The sequence below is a fragment of the Macaca thibetana genome, chromosome 11 (genome assembly GCF_024542745.1).
Source record: "Macaca thibetana thibetana isolate TM-01 chromosome 11, ASM2454274v1, whole genome shotgun sequence".
Taxonomy (NCBI): domain Eukaryota; kingdom Metazoa; phylum Chordata; class Mammalia; order Primates; family Cercopithecidae; genus Macaca; species Macaca thibetana.
In genome coordinates this window covers 122,058,306-122,078,997 of record NC_065588.1, presented here as the reverse complement: position 1 = coordinate 122,078,997, position 20,692 = coordinate 122,058,306, and the positions used below count along the sequence as shown (strand labels likewise).

At 41.6% G+C, this 20,692-nt stretch overlaps 1 protein-coding gene across 6 annotated transcripts in view; it reads right to left on the bottom strand.

Annotated features, from left to right (window-relative positions):
- Nucleotides 1-3,867: 3,867 nt before the first annotated feature.
- The window catches only part of TMEM132B (transmembrane protein 132B), a 1,306,862-nt gene continuing 1,290,037 nt past the window's right edge, over nucleotides 3,868-20,692 (bottom strand). For all 6 annotated transcript variants that reach the window (XM_050747883.1, XM_050747885.1, XM_050747886.1 and 3 more), the window contains 3 exons: nucleotides 15,287-15,557; nucleotides 13,604-13,795; nucleotides 3,868-12,688 (listed from right to left, as the gene is read on the bottom strand). In XM_050747883.1, coding sequence (XP_050603840.1) covers nucleotides 11,543-12,688; nucleotides 13,604-13,795; nucleotides 15,287-15,557 — 1,609 coding nt within the window. In that variant the 3' untranslated portion in view covers nucleotides 3,868-11,542. The remainder of the gene's footprint in view (nucleotides 12,689-13,603; nucleotides 13,796-15,286; nucleotides 15,558-20,692) is intronic.

Below are 20,692 nucleotides of genomic sequence, written 5' to 3'. Positions count from 1 at the left end.
GGTGGGTAATGTATAGAAAATTCAGAGTTAAGGAATGCTTAACATGTTTTTTTACAGCCATATTTCTCAAAGTCTTAAATACGTCCTGAAAATCTTCATGGGAGAAAATTAAAAAGCATTCCCAAAAACAGAATGTGCTCACAGAATTATATTTTTTAGTGATTTGTTTGTTTCTTTTTATTTTTTTCATCATCTAATCTGGCCAAGCTTAATTATAATGCTCTTGGAGAAATACCATGCCAAAGAGTTCACTACAGTATGACCCAAACATATTTTATTTCACATTTGCCTACTCAGTTCAAGTGCTCCAACAACAGCTTTAAACTCTTCCCCCCCACCGCCCACCCATTTAAGAACTGAACAGAATTCAGGACACATTCCCAGGCACCCATCTCCTAGATGACCATAAACTCTTTGGAGTAAGAAACACCTTAACACCTCAGACCCAAATCTAGAGCCCTGTACATGGTTGATATGCTATAGGTTTGTTTTTCAAACATCACTCAGGTCACATCTCCTTCCTGCTGGTGGCCTGCTCACCCCCTTTCCACAGGAATCACAAGACAAAGTATGAGCTCCACAGTGAGGTTCCCCCACTCAGCCAGGCTCTAATGATCTCCTGTCCCTTACATTTCAAGAACACGGAATTCCATACCTCTGTGTGTGCTGCTTCCTTAGCCTGGTATATGATTTTGACTTTTATCTGACCAAAAAGACTCCGTACCCAATCACTACTGCCAGAATTCTCTCTTCCTCAAAGTATCAGGTCACTGCAGTCATGGGCTTTCATTGCTTTTTTGCCAGATCCATAAACCTGGTAACAAGGTGGATGTTTTTTACCTTTTATTATCACATTAATGAAATTAGTGGTTATTTTGGATCATTACTTCCCATTTCATATGAAAGTGTTCCTCTCAATATGAAAAGCAAGTTCTTTTCCTGTTTTGCCCTATAATTTTGTGTTAATGTTAAATAAAGCATATTGGTGGTTTTAAAATCTAGAATATTGCAGACTGAAGTAATGTCAGGTTTTTAAAAATACTTCATTTCTCATATTCACATTTCAACCACATACTCATCGTTATAAATAGATAAAATAAAGTGAACAGCACCCTTGGTTCTATAATTTACCAATAGGTCTCCTATTTCCTGTGCCTTCTCTGAACACACTTCTCATCACCAGGATGAAGACAACATCAGGTGATTCCCGGAACCAGGGCAATCTCTCGGGGCCACTGCAGACCCCACAAATGCTCTTCCATCTGAAGGTTCTACTACAAGGCACATCTAACATTTATGGTAAAACCACATGTAAATATGAAATGCATTTCTTTGGTAAAATTATTGTTTTGCCTATGAAATTATCTGGTTTTAAATACTCTTTATCATTTTCAATCGGCTACCATTCACTGGTATTCACTGTATGCATTTGAAAATTCTTGGAAAGTTAGGGAGTCCCACCATGGTTTTCAAATGTCATGAAAATTTCATGGGTTCTAAAGTTAACAGTGATGAAGTTGGCATAATATTAAGTCTTGTAGGCATTTAAACATAATCTGTAGTCATTTTAGGTTTGGTAGTTTCCCCTTTGCATTTGAGAATCTGGATATGGAGTTGGAACTGCCACAGGCTGACAGAGGTCTCCAAACATCAGAACTCGATTTCAGATCACGTAAGGAAAGATGGGAAGTTCAGAGGCTCCTTGAGAAGAAGAGAAAGGTTAGGACCAAAGAGTGCTTTAGTTTATAGATCCTCCAGGTAGAGCAGCTTCAGACTTGCAGCAGTTATTTAATCATGCTCCCTAGATGAGCTTTAAGTGCTAACATTTCCTAATTAAATAGGAAGGAACCCTCCCAACCCAAGGACAGATGTGACTCATATAGAGTGACAATGATAAACAATAACATGCTCCCTGAATTGGCCCTTGGTTAACATCACTTTCCCGATTTTTCCTCCTCCATCTCTGATCACCTTCTCAATGCACACAGAAAGGGACACTAGTCATCCAGTTAACAGGCACCATAATGTATAAAAATTCAAATATATATTCTTTTTTCTCACTCTGTCCCCCAGGCTGGAGTGCAATGGCATGATCTCAGCTCACTGCAACCTCCGCCTACCAGGTTCAAGTGATTCTCCTGCCTCAGTCTCCCAAGTAGCTGGGACTACAGGCATGCGTCACCACACCTAATTTTTGTGTTTGTAGTACAGACAGGGTTTCACTAAACATGTTGGCCAGGCTGGTCTCGAACTCCTGACCTCAAGTAATCTTCCTGCCTCGGCCTCCCAAAATGCTGGGATTACAGGCGTGAGTCACGGCACCCAGCCCAAATATGCATTCTTATTCCTGCTGAAAAGGGCACTGGAAGGTTCCTAGGCCATAGAAGGTCTTTGAGATTTTGTGAAATAAAGTAAGAAACACTGAAATTGGAAATATAAGCTCTCCCCTGCTTTGTATGAAAAATAAACTATTAATATTAGGTAATGTCAATGTCAGTATTGTCATTAATCTTGCAGGTTTAAAACAAGAATACCTGTATATACAATGTACAAGTTCATGCTAACAATTTTTAGGACAAGTATTATTCAAATATTTAGAATACTAAAAGATCAATTTTCAACAGCATTGACCCATAATTATCTGCAGCACCAAGCAAGGTTCTCCATTATGTGTAGCTCAAGACAAGTTTGTGTCCAGTCCACCACGGAAACTCACCTGTAGATTAACCGTGCTCCAAGGTGGCATCAGAGGTCTTGGAGATGCTACCTTCTTGAGTTCTGTTTTACATCTTTGTTTAAAGGAATTGTCAACGCATTGAAGAAATGGTTGTATCTCAGCCACGTTCTGTTTATAAAGTTATTGCCCTTTGCATAAAGAGAAGGGATTTCTGTAAACAACTCTTTATGTCTAGAGTAGTGCTGACCATGCTGTTGGTTAAGAAGCTGCTACAGACCCAGGTAACTATCACAGGAAGCATGGATGTTGGCTTAAGACTGCCACGGTTATCTGAGAAAGCCAACGTGACACTGTCATGGGCGGGTATTTGCTTTTCTAAGGCTGAATTCTAAGAGATTTTAGTTAGCAATGGCAGACTTTAGTTCAGGCAACAGAGTCATTAAAGCCAATTGTCTGAAGAGGGTAGAGGTATGGCATGGTAGAGGTCCTTCGCCTGGTTAAGATTTGCAGAGCAGTGGAGACTCAACACATTGAAATATTTTAATTGTTATGGAGTTAAATGTAACACATCCCAAGACTATGAACATGAACTGGAATTTTTGGTGCCTAAATGAGCTTTCCTGCCACTCAGACCTCATAAATACTTTCCTGTCACTTCAAACTTCTGAAGACATATCTGAATAAAGATATATCTTCATATCTTTATTGAATAAAGCTTTTTATACAATAAAGCTTTTTATAAAATAAAGCTTCATATCTTTATCTGAATAAAGCTTTTTCTCTCATTAAAACTCAACTTTGTCAGCTTTAAAGAAAAATGGACTTTTCTTCCCCTTTTCCAAGAATTGAGTTTGCATGTCTTAGCTATAGACATTCATGGGGCACCACTGTCTTCTTTCTGGATGGTCCCTTCCTAATGTAGACAAGGGCCCAACATGATGTTTTGCCAAAGTATTTTCTTTGGGGCTCAAGAGCCAGCCTATTTCTCTGGGAATCTTGCCCTCATGCTTAAATAAGCCATTGTTTTCCTTTATTCCCAAGGTCTCAGTCCATAACTGCCATCAAGAACCTGAAGACATAGTTTCGTCTATGCCAGACCTAAGGACATCTAAATATCTACCTCTGAACACCTATTTGAAGAAAAGATTATTTCCTGGAACCTACCAATTAATCGTTTTACTGTAACAAGGAATCATCCAACATGTTTTATTTCTTCGTTTTGAAAATGTTTGGAAGTGCCTTTACAGAGACATTAAATATACGGTGGAACATACACAACAGGTCATACTGAAACCATAGGTAATATAATGAGATAGATACATTATACAAAAAGGTATATAGAAGCACAATGTCATAACAGCATGCTCTGTTTATAATATCTGGCATTTACCAGGGAACGAGAATCCGATTCAGAAATGTAGAAAGTAAGGGATAACACCTTTTCGAATGCCAGACAAAACTTGTCCCCACCATTTGCTGCCTTGCAATCACCCCAAAGTGCACGACTGGCTGGGCTGTGTAGGTTTGGCCACTCACTATGTTCTGCAGCTGAGATCCGGTCCACCTGCCTGAGAAGAGTCTGAGGCTGGGAACTGATACCTAAGACGCACATTTCAATTTTGAGACAACAGCATGCCCTGTAGACACACATTATACATGAGCAGTATTGTAAAAATTATTTGCCATGGGAAGACACACACTACCTCCCTCTAAGAGCACGGGTCTGCTGCATGATACGCGCTATGTGGGTGTGACTATCTTTCAGTGTTTTATAGCCACTTATTTTTCCCTAGGTTTGATCATTTCCTTATTACTTAATTCTCCACTCTCAGCCTTTCATAGTTGTGGTGTTTGCTTAGGCCCACAATAATGTGTGGGAAATACCTAGAAGACCTCTGTAATGGAGGTTGGACAACTGGTTTTGTTCTTGGAATCCACATTGAGTGGGTGCCCTTGCTAGAAGTCCAAAATAAGGGTCACAGCAGAGGATAACTACAGAAAGGAAGTCACTTGGAGATCAAGTCCCTCCATGGGCCAGTTCATCTTTGGGCATGTGAACTGGTGGCTCTGGGGTAATTCACTGCACTGCAGCAATGAGACGGCAATAGGTCCGATGTACATTTCCAGGTGTGCCCGATGGAAACTGTCACCAACCAGATTAATGAAATGAGAAGGCTGAGTGCCTGGGCCAGTGTGCTTATCAATGCCAGATGTGTGCTCCTTCTCAGCCTGTAATATTCATGGAAATGGAAAATGCTTGTACTACGTGGGAAATACATGGATAAAACAGAGATCCTAAAGCGGTTACGATGGAGGAAAAAGGCACGCTCTTTGAGGAAGCATCTCTAAGTGAAATAACGATATCATATGGTCAGTGTTGACACTGGCAATCTGTTATTTCATTCAGAAAGTCAAATTCTTACAAAGGAGGTAACAATAACATGGCAGACTATTTCAACTCCAGCCTTATAATGGGAAACAGAAAGTCTCACTTGCTTTTTTGGCCACAGGAAGTAAAGAAAGATGTGTCAGGTCAAAAGTTATTTCAGCCATCCCAAAGAAGTAATATTTCCAAATAGGTTTGAAAAAAATCAGCATCACATAGACCCCAAATCCCAAAGCGGCATCCATCTCTCTGTTTGTAAAGTGCTTTACTCCAATGGACAAAGTAGATGTATAGAGAGGTCTTCTATCCCCTCAGTTCCTGCAGCATCTAAAGAGACTCCCGTGAGACTCTTGTCGTTAACATAAAATTACAATGTTTCATTTGAACAACTGACCAAGAGCAGCAATTAAATCCAAAGAAATTTTAAAGGCATCTCACAGAATAAGAAGATTGTCCAATCTTGTAAGTTGATAACATTATTGCTTTCTTGGACTGGGAAGATAATTTCCCTAATGAACTTGAACTGTTATTTCTTATCTGGAAAATGATGGTGTCCTATTTGTCTTGAGCCATAGAATAGTCTATAAACACGGTAACCCAGATGAAAATGTTTCTGCATTTTTTTTGCATTTTTAAAAATTTCTAAAAGCAAACAACAGAAAAACTTCAGAACCTATCTCAATTGTATAAAACCATAAAGAAAGTAACAGGCATTAAGGATTTCAATACCAAAAAATTTCAAATGCCATGTTTACATTTTGCACTCACACACAAAGCCTAAATATAAAGCATTCATTCTTTTACAAATCTTATTTCAAGCTTTCTTTTATCCTTTTCTTGAAACATATTTTACTAAACTGTATATATACATGCACGCTCAGATCTGGGAAGAACTAGTTGTTTTTGTTTTTCTTGTTTTGTTTTTGTTTGAGACGGAGTCTCGCTCTTGTTGCCCAGGCTGGAGTGCAGTGGTACAATCTCGGCTCACTACAACCTCCACCTCCCAGGTTCAAGTGATTCTCCTGCCTCAGCCTCCAGAGTAGCTGGGATTGCAGGCATGCACCACCACGCCTGGCTAATTTTTGTATTTTTAGTAGAGACAGGGTTTTACCATGTTGCCCAAGCTGGTCTCAAACTCCTGACTTCAGGTGATCTGCCCACCTGGGCCTCCCAAAGTGCTGGACCGGTTGAGTTCTGTGTCAGTGCTCCCATGTTCCCAGGGAAAAGACAAGGAGGAAGCTGTTAGTGGAAAACAGTTACCCAAAGTGCTGAGAAGCAATTCTGATGGGGCTGGGGTTTTGCAACTGGGAGCACATTTTTGGCATTTTGCTGCCAATAGTTTAGAGGCAGGAAATCCTGCCTCCGTTTCACAAAGGCAGCTCCTGTGTTTACACCCAATTACTTGAATGATGTCTGAGGGGCCTGGAGAAAGACTAGGTTTGGTATTGGGCATTTATTATGACATGTCAAATTATTGCCTAAGAGGCATCCCCATTCATCCTGAAAGCAAAGAGTAGCATTTGCCAGCAGGCCAAAAATGACTCTGCAGTTTCAAGAAATACACACACCCCAACAGAGAGCCTCTAGCCCCTCTAGGGACTTGGCAAGTGTACCACCCATCTTTCAGCTGAAACATCTACTTCAGCCTCTCAAACAGAATCCCCGCCTGCCCTGTGGTTTTCTTATGTCTCTAGAGCTCTGCCTGTTCTGGGAACCTCAGCACCCTGGGTCCAGCACAAAGCCCCTGCCCCAAGTACATGTACAAGACCAAGCCATTGACAAGCAAAGATCAAAGAGTGGACAGAGGTCAAAGGCTCTCAAACACCCCACAGCATCATGCATTTCAGCACTGACTTTCAACATGGTTTGATCCTGGACGGGGCCGTGAGAAACAGATCTTTTTCTGAGACATCTGTTGAGAAGCTTTCCCCAGCCTACTAGGAAAACAATAAGAAATGTTTTAAAAGTAAAATATGTTGGCAACTTTTATGAAATGTTTTCTTTTGATGTCCATTTATTACTGCATCAAGAGTATTAAAATCTCTGGCTGAAAAGAAAAAAACATATCCATATTATAGCCAACCATACAGCTGCTTTAGGGAACATGCAGATAAAATAATGAAACAACTGAAGAATGTTTAAATGTTTATTTTCATGTTAAAAACGATGTGTTACCCTGTGGTTAGAATATACCTTTATGCTGAAAAATGAAGTCACTTTATTTCCGAAATATTTCCAGAAAAAAAGAAAAGGAAAAAATCCAAAAGTCAAGAAGAATAAGATGAAAATGTTCTGGCAGATTCCATCATCAATCCCAACATAAGCCACATCCTTTCTAGGCCAGAATTCCAAATTCAGGGCATTTCATGATGTTATTAGGTCTCAAATGTTTTTCCCACTATCAGTTTAGATATTTTTGAGTGGGATGTCTGTACATTTAAAAGCTACAATTTTGCATGCTTTCATTTTAAAAAACTCGGTGTTTCATTATATTGCCTATATTACATACAAAAATATCTGCAGTCCATATTTTAGCATAACTTTTCCACCACCCATACCGTCCCTTTACATGACAGGTGATATGCATTACATCACACGTATATAATTTTGATAAAAAGGGGAGGGTTGCTGAGTTTATAAACCATCTGTTATGTCATTTACAGAGAATGAAATGGAGAATTGAGACCATTTTTAGGTAATTAGAATGGAAAACACATTGGTGTCCCTGACAGATAGGGTTCAGATGAAACCACGCTCTGTGGTCCTTGCTGTGAGACTGAATAGTTCCCTCACAGAGCCTTAATAGTTCTCTGAAAGGGCTCCAACATCCCAGTAATGGGAAGACCTCTTTCTAAAATAATGAAACAAGACTGCTACCAAAATGCACAAAGGTGGACGTTCTAAAACTTAAAAGTTAGCAAGTTACAAATTACTTAGTCTACAGATGTGGCAATGGGACAAAAAGCAATCAACTTTCCCCCTGCATGACTTTATAAATAGAAACTTCTGTCTAGATAGTAAGGATTATTATAGTCTGGGAATTTATCCTGGCCAGTGTGCACTATACAACAGCTAGGAAGTCAATTATTCCTTGTCTTGGGACACATGAAGCATTCTGAGGTTTGCTAGGTGTTGTTTTTCCAGGGCAACCTTCTATTGTCTTTTCTTCTTGCCTTCTCTCAAATGCAACACACCTGTGTGTTTAAGCATCAGTTCTTTGATGTGGCAGCTGCTTCTTGATTCCTGTGCTCTGGCCTCTACTGCAGCACATCTGGACCTTGGAGGCAGCGGTTGCAATCCTCAATGGTTCCAGGTCGTATGCTGGTCATCTAGCGTCTGAACCTCCCTTCCTGTGACCATGGAGTTCACTGTCTGGTGCCTTCTCAAGAGGCTTGCTGGTGTCTCCCTCAGTGGGAGGCTGAGCATTCCATTCCCATGGGAGAGGAAGGGACTTTATAAATGTTTGGTTCAGGTTATTTAACAAGACTAATAATGTGGGTCTATCAGCCATAAAATCATGGAAAATCCAGGCAAATTCATGGTCCCCAGAAAATTAGATTTCATGACTTAATAGTTTATACCTTTACCTCCACTTTAGATATTTTGGGGCACAGCACCTAATAGTTGTATATTGACTAGCTGGAAAACAAGGTGCTATAACCCATGGTTTATAATCTTCAGGAAATATTTAGAGGAGGAAATATTTTAATGAAATTCTTTCATGAGAAATAGTATCCATGCCAAATCTGAGGACAATTGACGGTCACTGCTGATTCTTACTGAATAGTTTGTTTTCTGGCTCTTCAGTATTCACACACACACACACACACACACACACACACGGGCATATGTGTGTATATGTGTTTATATACATCTGGGTGTGGGTTCTATGGTGGAAGGAACCCTTCCCCCATGGCCTTCCATTTGATTATTATTTTGAACTGACTGGGTTATAACACAAACGAGCAAAGCTGGCTACACAGGGGCTGTATCACTCAGGGTGACTCTAAGTAATCACAAGAAGCATCTTCAGGACTGTGGCCAGCTTCCAGCCCTGCTGAGAAAGCACTGGCATGTTTGAATGCTCCCCAGTTTGCCCCCTGCACCCCATCAAGCACTGCCATCAGAGGGAATGCTCTAATTTGTATGTTCCCTAATAACACTCCCCATGGCAGTGATAATTTCCTTTACCTCCTCCCCAGTTAGACCCCCTACCCAAAGTCTTCACTTTACCAGTGGGCAGGACCCTGCTGTATGTGTGTAAGAGATTTCCTCCCCATTTCAGTGGAGGTTCTTCATTTTCAGAAATGAATTCCCAGTATTTCTGGAATGCTAGAGATCCAAAGGGAGAGAGGACTGAAGAGCCTCTCAGAAAGAGCCGACTCACCTGGATAGCTATGTGCCAATCAGCATATGAACTTTCTTCAGTCCTGTATGGTTGGTTCTGAGCTACCTCTGCACCAAACTCTTTGAAAAGCTTTTGGCTGACTAAGGAATCTTCCCATAAAGTGTCAGCCATCTCTCTGCAAGCTCCTTTTGCAGCTAATGCCTGGCTCTCCTCGCTTCCTTATCCCATCAAACTGAACTATTTTTGGAACTTCACCAGCTTCAGTTCCTAAGCCCCGTTTTATAGAACTAACTGAACACTGGGCTCTGGAGGTCAGGCCTACATCACTTGCAATTTCAGCACTGTTCACAAACACACTGTAGTCCTGTGGGCCAGAGATACAGAAAGAACTTTTTGGCTGCCACGTCATGGCTAGAGGAGGCTGGGTTGTCATGTTCCCATCCAAGGAAATCTACAATCAGAGAACAACTGAACGCCTCTCCTTGGATTAGCTCAGTTGTCAGCCATTTGGGGTCAGGGCACTGCTTCAGCTGACTTCCTGCAGATCCTTCCTACTTTGGGCCTTTAAAATTATATTTCTTAGAGATACAAATGGCTCAGTAAAGCTCATAATGAGGCATACTAGTCCAGTGTCCACATTTCCAATAATACGATTTTAATAAATATGTCATCACATTTTGCTAATCTGAAATTTTTGCCTTTGGACCATTCATGATGCTACAAAAATAACATTTTTATTTAAATATTATGCAGGAGTTGTTTCTTTTTTTCTCTTGCCATTTTGATTTTTCAATAGCTGTGGTTTTTAAATTTTTTTTTCTACAATAGCTACTTCTTGAATTCTGGAATGGTCACTTATTTGTATGGACTTTCCGGGGAAACATTGCTTCTCTCCACAAATGCACACCCTGTCAATGTTTTGTCTCTGCCAGAGTCATGATTGAGGTTTTTTTTTTTTTTTTTTTTTTTTTTTTTTTGTCATTGTATGAATGGATTTCTATATATTGCTAACTTGAAATGTCATTCTACTTACTTAAAAAAAAAAAAAAAACTTTTGTTCTGGTAAAATGGAAAGTGCAATCTGCATCTATTTCCTAGATAACCTCCTTTCTGGGCAGGTCCATTCTACTTTAAGACTTCAGTTTGGATAACAAATTGTGTTGGCCACAAAGTACTTGTATAAATACAGCTATGTTGGGGCCTTTTTACCCTCAGAAATGCACTCCAGGAGTTCCCCAAGAGTTTTCAACAAGCAGAGAATAAAAATAAATGTTTGTGATTGACAACTTTTCTCCAAATTTTTGAAACTTCACGTAGAAAACTGTAAAGAGCTGACCCTCCCTCATTGTATATTAACATTTTAAGTAAAACCCTTTGTCCCAGTGTTATACAAGAGAGTTCAGCAACAAAAGGAAGGAAAAACAAAGTGAGAATAAGCTTCTTGGATACCGTCCCTAGATGAAGAAGTGCGGAAAACTGGAAAAACCTGACATCCTGCCTGGAGACCCAGGAAATAACACGGCATGGCAAATCCCAGGGAAGAAAACTCATGTGTAAATCAAACAGAGCTCAAGGAAAAGACTGAAATTTCTTCTCTTCATGTTTCAAAAAGAATTCCAGAGGTCAAAGGAACAGGTGCAGGTGCAAATATATATAAAAATAATGAGCAGCGCTCATGACAAATCAGGATAGCTACATTCAGTCATCTTTCATGTATGTCTAAACTCAGGCCAAGGGGCAATTAGTGTCCACTGTGCTTTAAAAGGTCTAGGAATAGAAAAATCAACACCCAAATCTTTTCTAATTCCACATGGCCATTTGTCACGAGATGACTAACAATGTCTGTGGGGTCAGGTTTCATACATTTGCACTGAGCTTGTGCCAGGCAGTCCATAAAACTGTTGTCTTAGAATTTCTTCAGTCCCCACATGTGGCTGTTTTAGAGGCATATCCAGACTTAAAACCCAGCTTCTATAGCTTTCCAGACCTCTTTTACCTGCTTAGAAATGAATCCCACCAGACCTCCACAAATCAAACTTTGTTAAATCATCCCCTATTGCTGATCACACTCACTGCTCCAGCATTCAAAAAACAGAAGGCATAAAGGTGAATACAAACATAAGAAAGGAGTTTACATCTGGTCTTGCAGTCTTTCCATATAGTCTCTAAAGTCCTGTGAATCCCCCAGCCCCATATCTTGGCAGACCCACTTGATGTTATCATCGCTGTCAAACAGGATGGAGTTGGTGTATGGGCCGCCGTCCTCTGGAAGGATGGTGGTGTAGGAAGTGAACTTGACTCTCTTCCTCTTTGGGCCCGAAGAATTCATAGGTTCATTTTTAATTTCTTTCTCATAGACATAGTCAGAGGGTCTGAGTAGTTGACTATGAAAAGTCTTCTGGGAACTGCCATTCAGAAGGAAGTTCCTCTCCTCAAACTGGAGGCCCCTGTCTATCATGGTTGTGCACTCCTCCGACGGGAGTGTAATGTCAACAGGGTTCTCCAGAAGTTCCACTTCATTCCCAAGCCAGACCCAGTCGTGGGAATGGGGGATGTTGCCCTGCTCGCTCACAGCAAACCTTTTGTGTCTGTATTTCCAGGCAAATGCCACGCAGTTGATCAAGAAGACCAGAATGGCCAGGCAGAAGACGCAGAGCAGGGCATACATGCCAATCTCCAAGTCTGTTAGCCCCCTTGAGGTCACTGTGAGGTCACTAGGATTATTGGGGTCCGGTGACTTCCCTTGATTGGGGAAGCTTGTGAAGGCATCTGGACCACCACTTTTGAATAACTTATTCTTCCCTTCCATGGGAGACTGGGGGGTTGTGCTTTTGTTGGTACTTTCCTCGTGGCCAACAGGTGTGCCATGGTGGAACCATTCCTGGACCGCTCTCTCCTGGTTTCCTTCACGCTCTATGGAATTACTGAGGTGGTCTTTATATTCCCGACTGATGCCCTCAATATCATTGCTGCCTCCTTGGTGCTCATCACTACTTGGTTCGAATTTGACCTTGACATTTCCTTTACCCACGGCAAGAATACTCTTCCTCTTGGTCTTCTGACAAGGTTCACTTATCATCATTTCTAACTTAATCAAAGGCCCTTGTCCTTCACCCTCTGCAACCACAATTGGCCATTTGGACTCAAGGTTTGCCTGGACAGACACCACCATTTCATCCAATGATGAGACAGTAACAGAATAATCCTTAGGATCGTAAATGTCTAAAGGTGTCACCGAACCATCACTGAATAAAATCCAAGAACTTACTATTGCTTCCTAAGGAAAATGAAACCAAAGCATTATGTTATAATCAGATTCCTTCAAATTTGAAAACATAAATATAATTTCCTATATAAATTGTTTCAATATAAGGAGAAGATGTCTATAGTTTTATAATCTTGAACAGTTCTGGTTATGCCTTGAACTGGTGGAACTGGCATCAATAATGTGCTGTAGCCTCACTGGGACAAGGAATAAATAATACACTTTAATGACAGCATTAAACTATAATTTATTGCATACATACAATAGAATTTGACCTTTTTAAAAACATATTGAAAGATCAGGCAATTTATCTGAATCAATTTCAGGTGCAACAAATCAGGCTACTGCTCAAGATAATATCACTTTGAACATTCTTTATTAAGAACCCAGTGGTGACGTAGCAAAACATGCACTGGCTGGGGGGTGGGGAAGATGCACTGTGAGGCTGGCTGGCTGGAATGGCACAGTGGCTCTGGTATCTTCAGAAATAATTTATAGAAGTTTAGAGATAGGAGGAAGTTTTAGAGTTGACCATAATTATTGTAAACAGTAACATTGGTGTCTATTAGCCATGCATAAGTAGCTGAAATGGAATTTCCAAGTATCAAAAACCACCTGCTTTGGCAAAAGTGAAAACGTGATCCTTTGGCCACGGTCTAGCAGCAGGCTGTGCCTGGCACAGATAAGCCCAGCAGAAAGCAAATGGCGTATGGGGATGTGGTGGGTGTGGAAAAGCACATAAGAGGAAATGTGTCTAAGTCCCTGAATACTTTTCTCAGAGACAGAACAGCCTGGATGAGAAACAAGAAGCTTCAAGAATCCCCAGTCCTAGGCATGAGGGTTCTCCTGCTCTCCTTTACAGGACGTGCTAACTGAGACAGAATTCATCTCCACTGACCAGGGAGGCAGGGCCCCTGCGACACTCACCTGCTGTGGGGACTGAAGAACATCCAGGGCAGCGACTGTGGAGACGATGGCCCTTTTGTCTGCTCGGTGTGGCTGCAGGGAGAGAGACATGCCAGCTACGAGCTGCACTCCCAGCTCCGCGATGGTGACTCGGTCATCCAGGACGATTACCGTCTTCTCAGCCAGGATGGAGTCCGAGAGCGGCGAGAGGACCTGAAAAGTCAGCGGGGAGGCTCATGCATCTCTGTTCCTCACAAGCACCATGAACCCCTTAACTAGGGCTCCCAACAAAGTGCTCTCCCAGCCGTTGGCTCAATGCATGCACCCGTGGGAATCGGTTAGGAGAGTATTATGCTGTTGTCCAATCACACTTAACAATTACAGGAGTTTTATATAGATGATCTTGGTCTATTTACTTTCCTCTGATTTATGTCATGATAACAGCCGTGTATTTTCTGAGAGAATCTTGATTTAATTTAGAGGCAGTAATAAAAACCTGTCCATTGATATTAGGTACTCAAAGAGCAACATTTTCCCAACAACTAATATTTAGAATGGCACAGCTGCCCTTCAAACAGGGTGGGCATCCTGTATTACTCAGGTGGACCCAATGTAATCACGTGAGTCCTTAAAAGCAGAGACCTTTTCCTGGCTGGGGGCAGAAGGGGAAGTTAGAGGTTCAGTGTGGGAAGGACTCCATCCAGCCGTTACTGAAGGCGGAAGAGACCACATGACAAGGAATGCAGGTGGCCTTGGAGCAGAGTGACTCCTGGTGACCCCTGGCTGACAGTGGGCAAGGAAACAGGGACCTCGGTCAGTCCTAAAATCACAAAGCACTAAGTTCTGCCCACAACCTGAAGGAGCTCGGCAGCCAAGTCTTTCCCCAAACTCCCAGATAAGAGCCCAGCCCAGCCGAGACCTGGAGTTCAGCCTCGTGGTGCCCTGAGCACAGAAAGCAGCAGGCCCACGCGGACGCCTGACCTGCGGAAATATTAGCTGACTAACGGGTGTTTTTTAAGCTGCTAGTTTGTGGTAATTTGTTACACAAAAATAGAAAACACAGAACATAATATGTTTCATCCAGCTTTGCCAAAAATATAGCTTTGGCTACAATAAAATCTGACTTAGTTAACTCTGAGCAGAAACATTTTAAATTTGTATAAAGAAATATTCTGCACCATTTCTGCATACTTATCCTGTCAAATTGGCTAGAAAATAATTTTACTGTCACTATGATAAAGAATATTTAGCTATGGATTATTATGTTTTGAAAAAAGTTTGTCTACAAGGTATGATATAACTAAATGGTTAAACTTCAAGGTTAGGAGGAAAAAAACTAGCTTTCAGCAGTTCAACCACCTTCTATTGGTGATTACAAAATGGAGAGTATGATATTGGGGAAAAGATTATTTACACTATATGTTTCATTTAGCCTTCTTGGTAAAAGGGATTAGATATTTTTGTCAACTCTCTAAAATATGAAAATTAATCTGAGTTTAGGTTATTAAAATTGGTGAATGCTCTATTGCTTCTCATTATTATCTTACAAACAAACAGAGGCAATGCATGCACAGTGACACACGTTGATATGCACGGCCACGTGCACATGAGCACACAGACACACATCTGCACAACAGCATCTACCTGGCCACTCATCAACACAGACTGGTGCTGGGCAAAGTGGCAAGGCATGGCAGCGTGTACCTGCACCGTGGTTATTCCCGGCTCCCGACCAGCCAGGGTCCTGCCGTCCTGTAACTGAGCGATTTTCGGCTCCTCCACCTTCATGAACTCGGTCACAAGGTCAGTGATGTCAAACTGCCAGTCGGGGCCCAGCATGTAGGTGAGCTGCCCTAAGTCAGGCGACTCGGCCACAAACTGGGTGAGGACGCGCACCGTGGCGTGCTGGTACTGCAGGGAGCAGCCTCGTCCCTTCTTCTCCTCATCGTCCTCGTCATCGCTATCCCGGGTAGGCCTAGAGCACAAGGAATCAAAACAGAATAAAGTCCTCATTGTTAAGAAGTTCTACATGCCCTTGTTTTTCAGATTCTAGGTGAGCCCACAGAATGAAATGAAATGGTCTTTCTCCTGCCGGACCCGCTCAGCCATCTATCCATTCCCTGTTCATTCACTCATTCCACAAGCACTTTGGTGAGGATCACGTGCTTTGTGCTGGCAACAGGAATGGCAAGGGCAGCTCCTGTCTTCCTGGCCCATACAGAGGCTGAGGCTCTGGTCCTGGTGTCCTGGAAACTGGTAATTTTAAAACCATTCCCCTGTGGGATGGAGGAACCTAAGATATGAGTCAGAACTGCTGTTTGGATTCATTTTGACATTGGACCTCATGCCAAGTTCTCTACCCTCTCACAGGCTCCGCTACCTCCCCTTGGAAACGAACACATAGGAACAGCTGGGCCCCTTTCCTCCCTCATAGTTCCACATGAGGACCAAGTAGGTCAATGTACGATGACATCTCAGAAATGGCCCTTTAGGAACCCCAGACCAACCAGGAACCATCGGCCGTGGATGGTTCTAACACCCCACCTCCTCATCGGCTGAGGCCCTCTAGTCTGTACAGAAAGAAGCAGCTTCCTGAGCTTATGGCCCTAAAGTCTGCCAAAGGATCCTTTCCTTCTACCGTCCTACACTAATCTAAAATCACTGCTCTGGGAGCAGACCTGCTCATGCTACTGCTAAAACATCTGAAATGTGTCTCTCCTGCTGCCCGTCCTGGCTTCTCCCTTCCTTCCTTATGGCTCTGGCCCTTCCCCTCTCCCTGGCACCTGTTATCCTCTAACCTCCACCTGTCCACAATCCACCCTGAGAAAGCCTCTCTGGCTCTGCAATTCCAGAACCTTCCCCTCAAGAAGTAGCAGTCCTGTGTCCCTTTGAGAGTGCTTTGTTTGGTGACTACTGACCAGTCTGTGCCCTCGGTGCCTGGGGATTGTGTCAGGGGAGAAAGGGGAGAAGGGGAGTGACTCGTGCATGCTGAATTAGACCTACTGTGTGTCCTCTTCCACGTGCTTACATAAGGATGAGAGCGGACATCGATTGCCCATGCAGCACACAACAGCCATGCATATTTAATGCATGTAATCTTCACACACCCCCAAAGAGCGAGGTTGAATTATTTCTCTGATCTTACCAGTGAGGAAACCAAGACGTGGTTTGTGCGGCCACTCAGCCAGGGCCACACAGCTGGCCGTCTCCCGAGGCAGGGCCCACACAACCAGGCCAGCTGCCCCATCACGTGTGTCCCCTTCCTTTCTATAGCTAAGTCCGTTCATCTTCTCAACAGCTATGAAACATGTTCTTATTTTTGCATAAAGAAACCAGGCTCAGAGTGGTTAATATGTATCCCAGATAACTGGCAATTAGCAGGTCTGGATACAGCTCCATTTGACTTCTGAAAGCTACTTTCTTTACTATATGACATTCTGCCTCCCTGAAAGGTCTGAGAACCATTTATAAAATGATAGAAAAAATTTTCACCAGCACAATAGCATAATAATTTTGGTTTCCCAAAGTAAGAAATGAGTATCTCCGTGAGTAAGACAGATGGTATTAGGTGGCAAAGAAACATAGCATTCAATTTAAAAAATAAAAATAAAACCAACAAATAACATACTGAAAAGTTATTCCCATTTTATTTTTCGATCCTTCTGAATATGTCACAGGGAATATCTCTGTTCTGTGCTAGGATGTCTTTAAAGTGTCTCAGAACTAACTACTTTCCATTAGTTAATAAAGACAAGTTCACATAGGCAGGCAATGGTGTCTACTCAGAATTTAACAACATTGTTTAGTTTTCTTTGTAATAATTTTAGGTTAAATTTATTTTATGATAAATGACACTAGTCGACCATTTGTGCTAGCAATGGGAAGTTCCCTTTAAATTAATGGGTAAAAAAGAAGAACACCACTAGGCATGTGTTTCATTAAAATGTGGCAGTATCATCATAATGGTCAATGAGTACATGAGATTTTAGAAATCTTGTGGTAATGAAACAAAACAATCCTGTTATTTTAGGGCAGATTGTATCCTATTTATTTATTTAAACTTTTAATTTCAAAATAATTACAAATTAACTAAAAGCTAAAAAACAAACAAACAAACAAACAAAAAACCAGGAGATCTTATACACTCTTTACCCAGTTCCCTGAAGTTAGCATCTTCCTAACTATAAGAAAATATCAAAACCAGGAAATTGGCAATGGTATACACGGAGCTTATTAACATGCAAGCATAACTTATTACAGTCTAATGATACCAAAGCTTTGCTACTTTGAGTGTAGATACCTTAGTTCCCTGTAAGTCCCATTACCCTGACCACTTTTAAGAATATAATTGTTTTAAGTATGTTTTTCTATCTATCCTAAGTACCACATCAGATAATGTCATACCTTCCCCTTTGAATACCAAACATGATGTAAAAAATTGATGCGAAGGAAAGTCTATCCTATTCAACAGTGTTTTTACTCATTCTATCATTCTTCTTTCCTTTCTGAAGTTCCAAATCCTTTTCCATTATAATTTTTTCTGTCTACTGAAGTTTCCTGTCTAATGAAGTTCCATTAGCCATGCTTTAAAGGTAGGTCTCCTGAAAACAAACTCTCGAAGTTTTTGTTCATTTAAGAATGTCTTGATTCTCCTTTCATTCCTAAAGGATACTTTTGCCAGGTAAAGAATTTGAGGCTGACAGTGCCTTTCTTTTAGCGCCTGAAAAATGTGCGAAGTCCTTCTGGCCTCTGTGGTTTCAGGCGAAAAATTCATTGCCATTCAAATTGGTATAACCCGTCTCTGGATGTGTTTAAGACTTTCTTTGTCTTTCATTTTCAGAAGTTTAATTACAATGTGTCTTCACGTGGATTTTTGGGCTTCTCATGTTTGTGGTTTCTCAAGCTTTTTGAAACTACGCGTGTGTGCCTCTTGACAAATCGGAGAGGTTTTCAGCCATTATTCCTGCAAATACTGTTTGAGCCCAACACCTTTTCTCCTTTTCTTCTCGGATTCTAATCATGGGAATCCTAGATACTTTCTTATAGTCCCACAAACCCCTGATGCTCCATTCCTTTTTTCCCACAAGTCTATTTTCTCTGTTATTTAGATGAAGTAAATTGTATTGTCTGTTCTCAAGTCCACTGATTTTATCCTCTGTCATCTCACTGTACTGCTGAGCCTATTGAGGGCTTTTGTTCACCCTCGTTTCTATATTTTTCTATAATTTACATCTGGTTCTTTTTTATAAGTTATGTTTCCTTGCTGAGATATTTTCCTTTTTAATTGATTCCAAGGCTATTTCTAATTTCTTACTGAAAGCTTTTTTTTTCCTTTGGTATGGCTGCTTTAAAATCCTTGTCAGATATTCTAACATCTGGTCATATTCTAACATCTGGGCATTGCCATCAGTTGACCATCTTTTCTCATTCAAGTTGTGGTTTATCTAATTCTTGGTATGACGAGTGAAATTTTTGTTATGTTCTGGATATTTTGTACATTATGACAGGAAACTCTGGGTTCAACTGAAATCTATTGTAGTTAAATTTGCTTTGTTTCAGTGCATATGTCCTAGGCTACTTTTGTGCACTTAGGTTCTAATGACAATTTGGCTTGAGAGCCCTCAGGTGCTATTCTGGTCTGTTTTGTTCCCCTGGTCCTGTGGTTTCCTGCAGTGAAGCAGGAATCCCACTTGAATGTCTCTGGGTTTGCCCAACGGAGACGAGGGCACCTCCCTGGCCTGGGTGGAGGCTGGAAGACATCAGGCAGGCAGGGCAGTATCACTTCCCCCAGCGGCCCTTCAAGTTTCAGCAATGGGTTTTCAAGATCCACCCTTGGCCTTTTGCTTCAAGCACACTTTTCTGACAGTGAATCTCTTAAAATTTCTTCATCATTTGCTATCTGGAAAGACTGAAAATTTCAACATCATCAGGTCCCTGTTTCTTCTTGTCTCATAGCCCTTCCAAAATTTTCTCTCTCCTCTTGCATTCTGCTATTAGCAGCAAGATGAATCTAAGCGCACATTCAGTATTTGCCTGGTCTTCTCCTCAGCTATCTGACCTCACTTGCTTTCCACACACCTGCAGGGCACAATCTTGCGAAGCACTCTGTCACCTCCTAACCAGAATCCATGCTCCTCAACTCCCCCTAAACCCTCACTGGCAGCATTTTTGAAGTTCAGATTTCTACTTCCCATTTGTGCACAATGATCTCAGCTTTCTGTAAGGTGATTTGGGATTTCTCTACAATGATCCTCATGCATCATGAACAACGTCTTTAACACCCATGTTTCCACTAACAATCTGTTCAAGGCAATTGATGCTTTTTCCATTATGCTCCTCAAAATCTTCCAGCCTCCACTCACTGCCTGATTCCAAAGGCACACTCACATTTGAGGTATGACTTATGGCTACAAGCCACCACTGGGCAACAGGCTCTATATTCGTTTTCTATGGCTGCATAACAAATGACCACAAACTTCGTGGTTTAAAACAATGCCCACACCAACACACTCACAGTTCTGCAAGCCAGTAATCCAGGCAGGCTCAACTGAATTCTCTACACAGAGATTCACAAGTTCAATATTAAGGGGTCAACTGGGCTGGTCTCTTATCTGGAAGTGCTAGGGAAGAATCCACTTCTAAGATCAGCCAGGTTGTTGGCAGAATTCTGTTCCTAAGGTTATAGAACTGAGGCCCCATTTCCTGGCTGGTTGTCATCTGGAGGCTGCTCTCGGCTACTAAAGATTACCACATTCCTTGGTAAGTGGCTCAGTCCACATTCGTCAGCAAGTGGCTCAAGCCACCTTCAAAGCCAGCAGTGCATCATCACGTTGTTCTCATCCTCGAATCTTCCCAACTTCCCCTTCTGCTACCAGTTGGCAGGAACTCTGCTTTCAGAGGCTTCTTTGGTGGGCCCCATCACCTGGCTAATCTCTGTATTTTAAGGTCCACTGATTTGGGATTGTAGTTACATCTGTAAAATCCCCTCCCGGCACTACCAGATTAGTGTTTGAAGAAGAAGGAGATGGGGATCATGGGAAGGGAGAGTGATCTTTTTTTTTTTTTTTTTTTTTTTTTTTGTGATACAGAGTCTTGCTCTGTCGCCCAGGC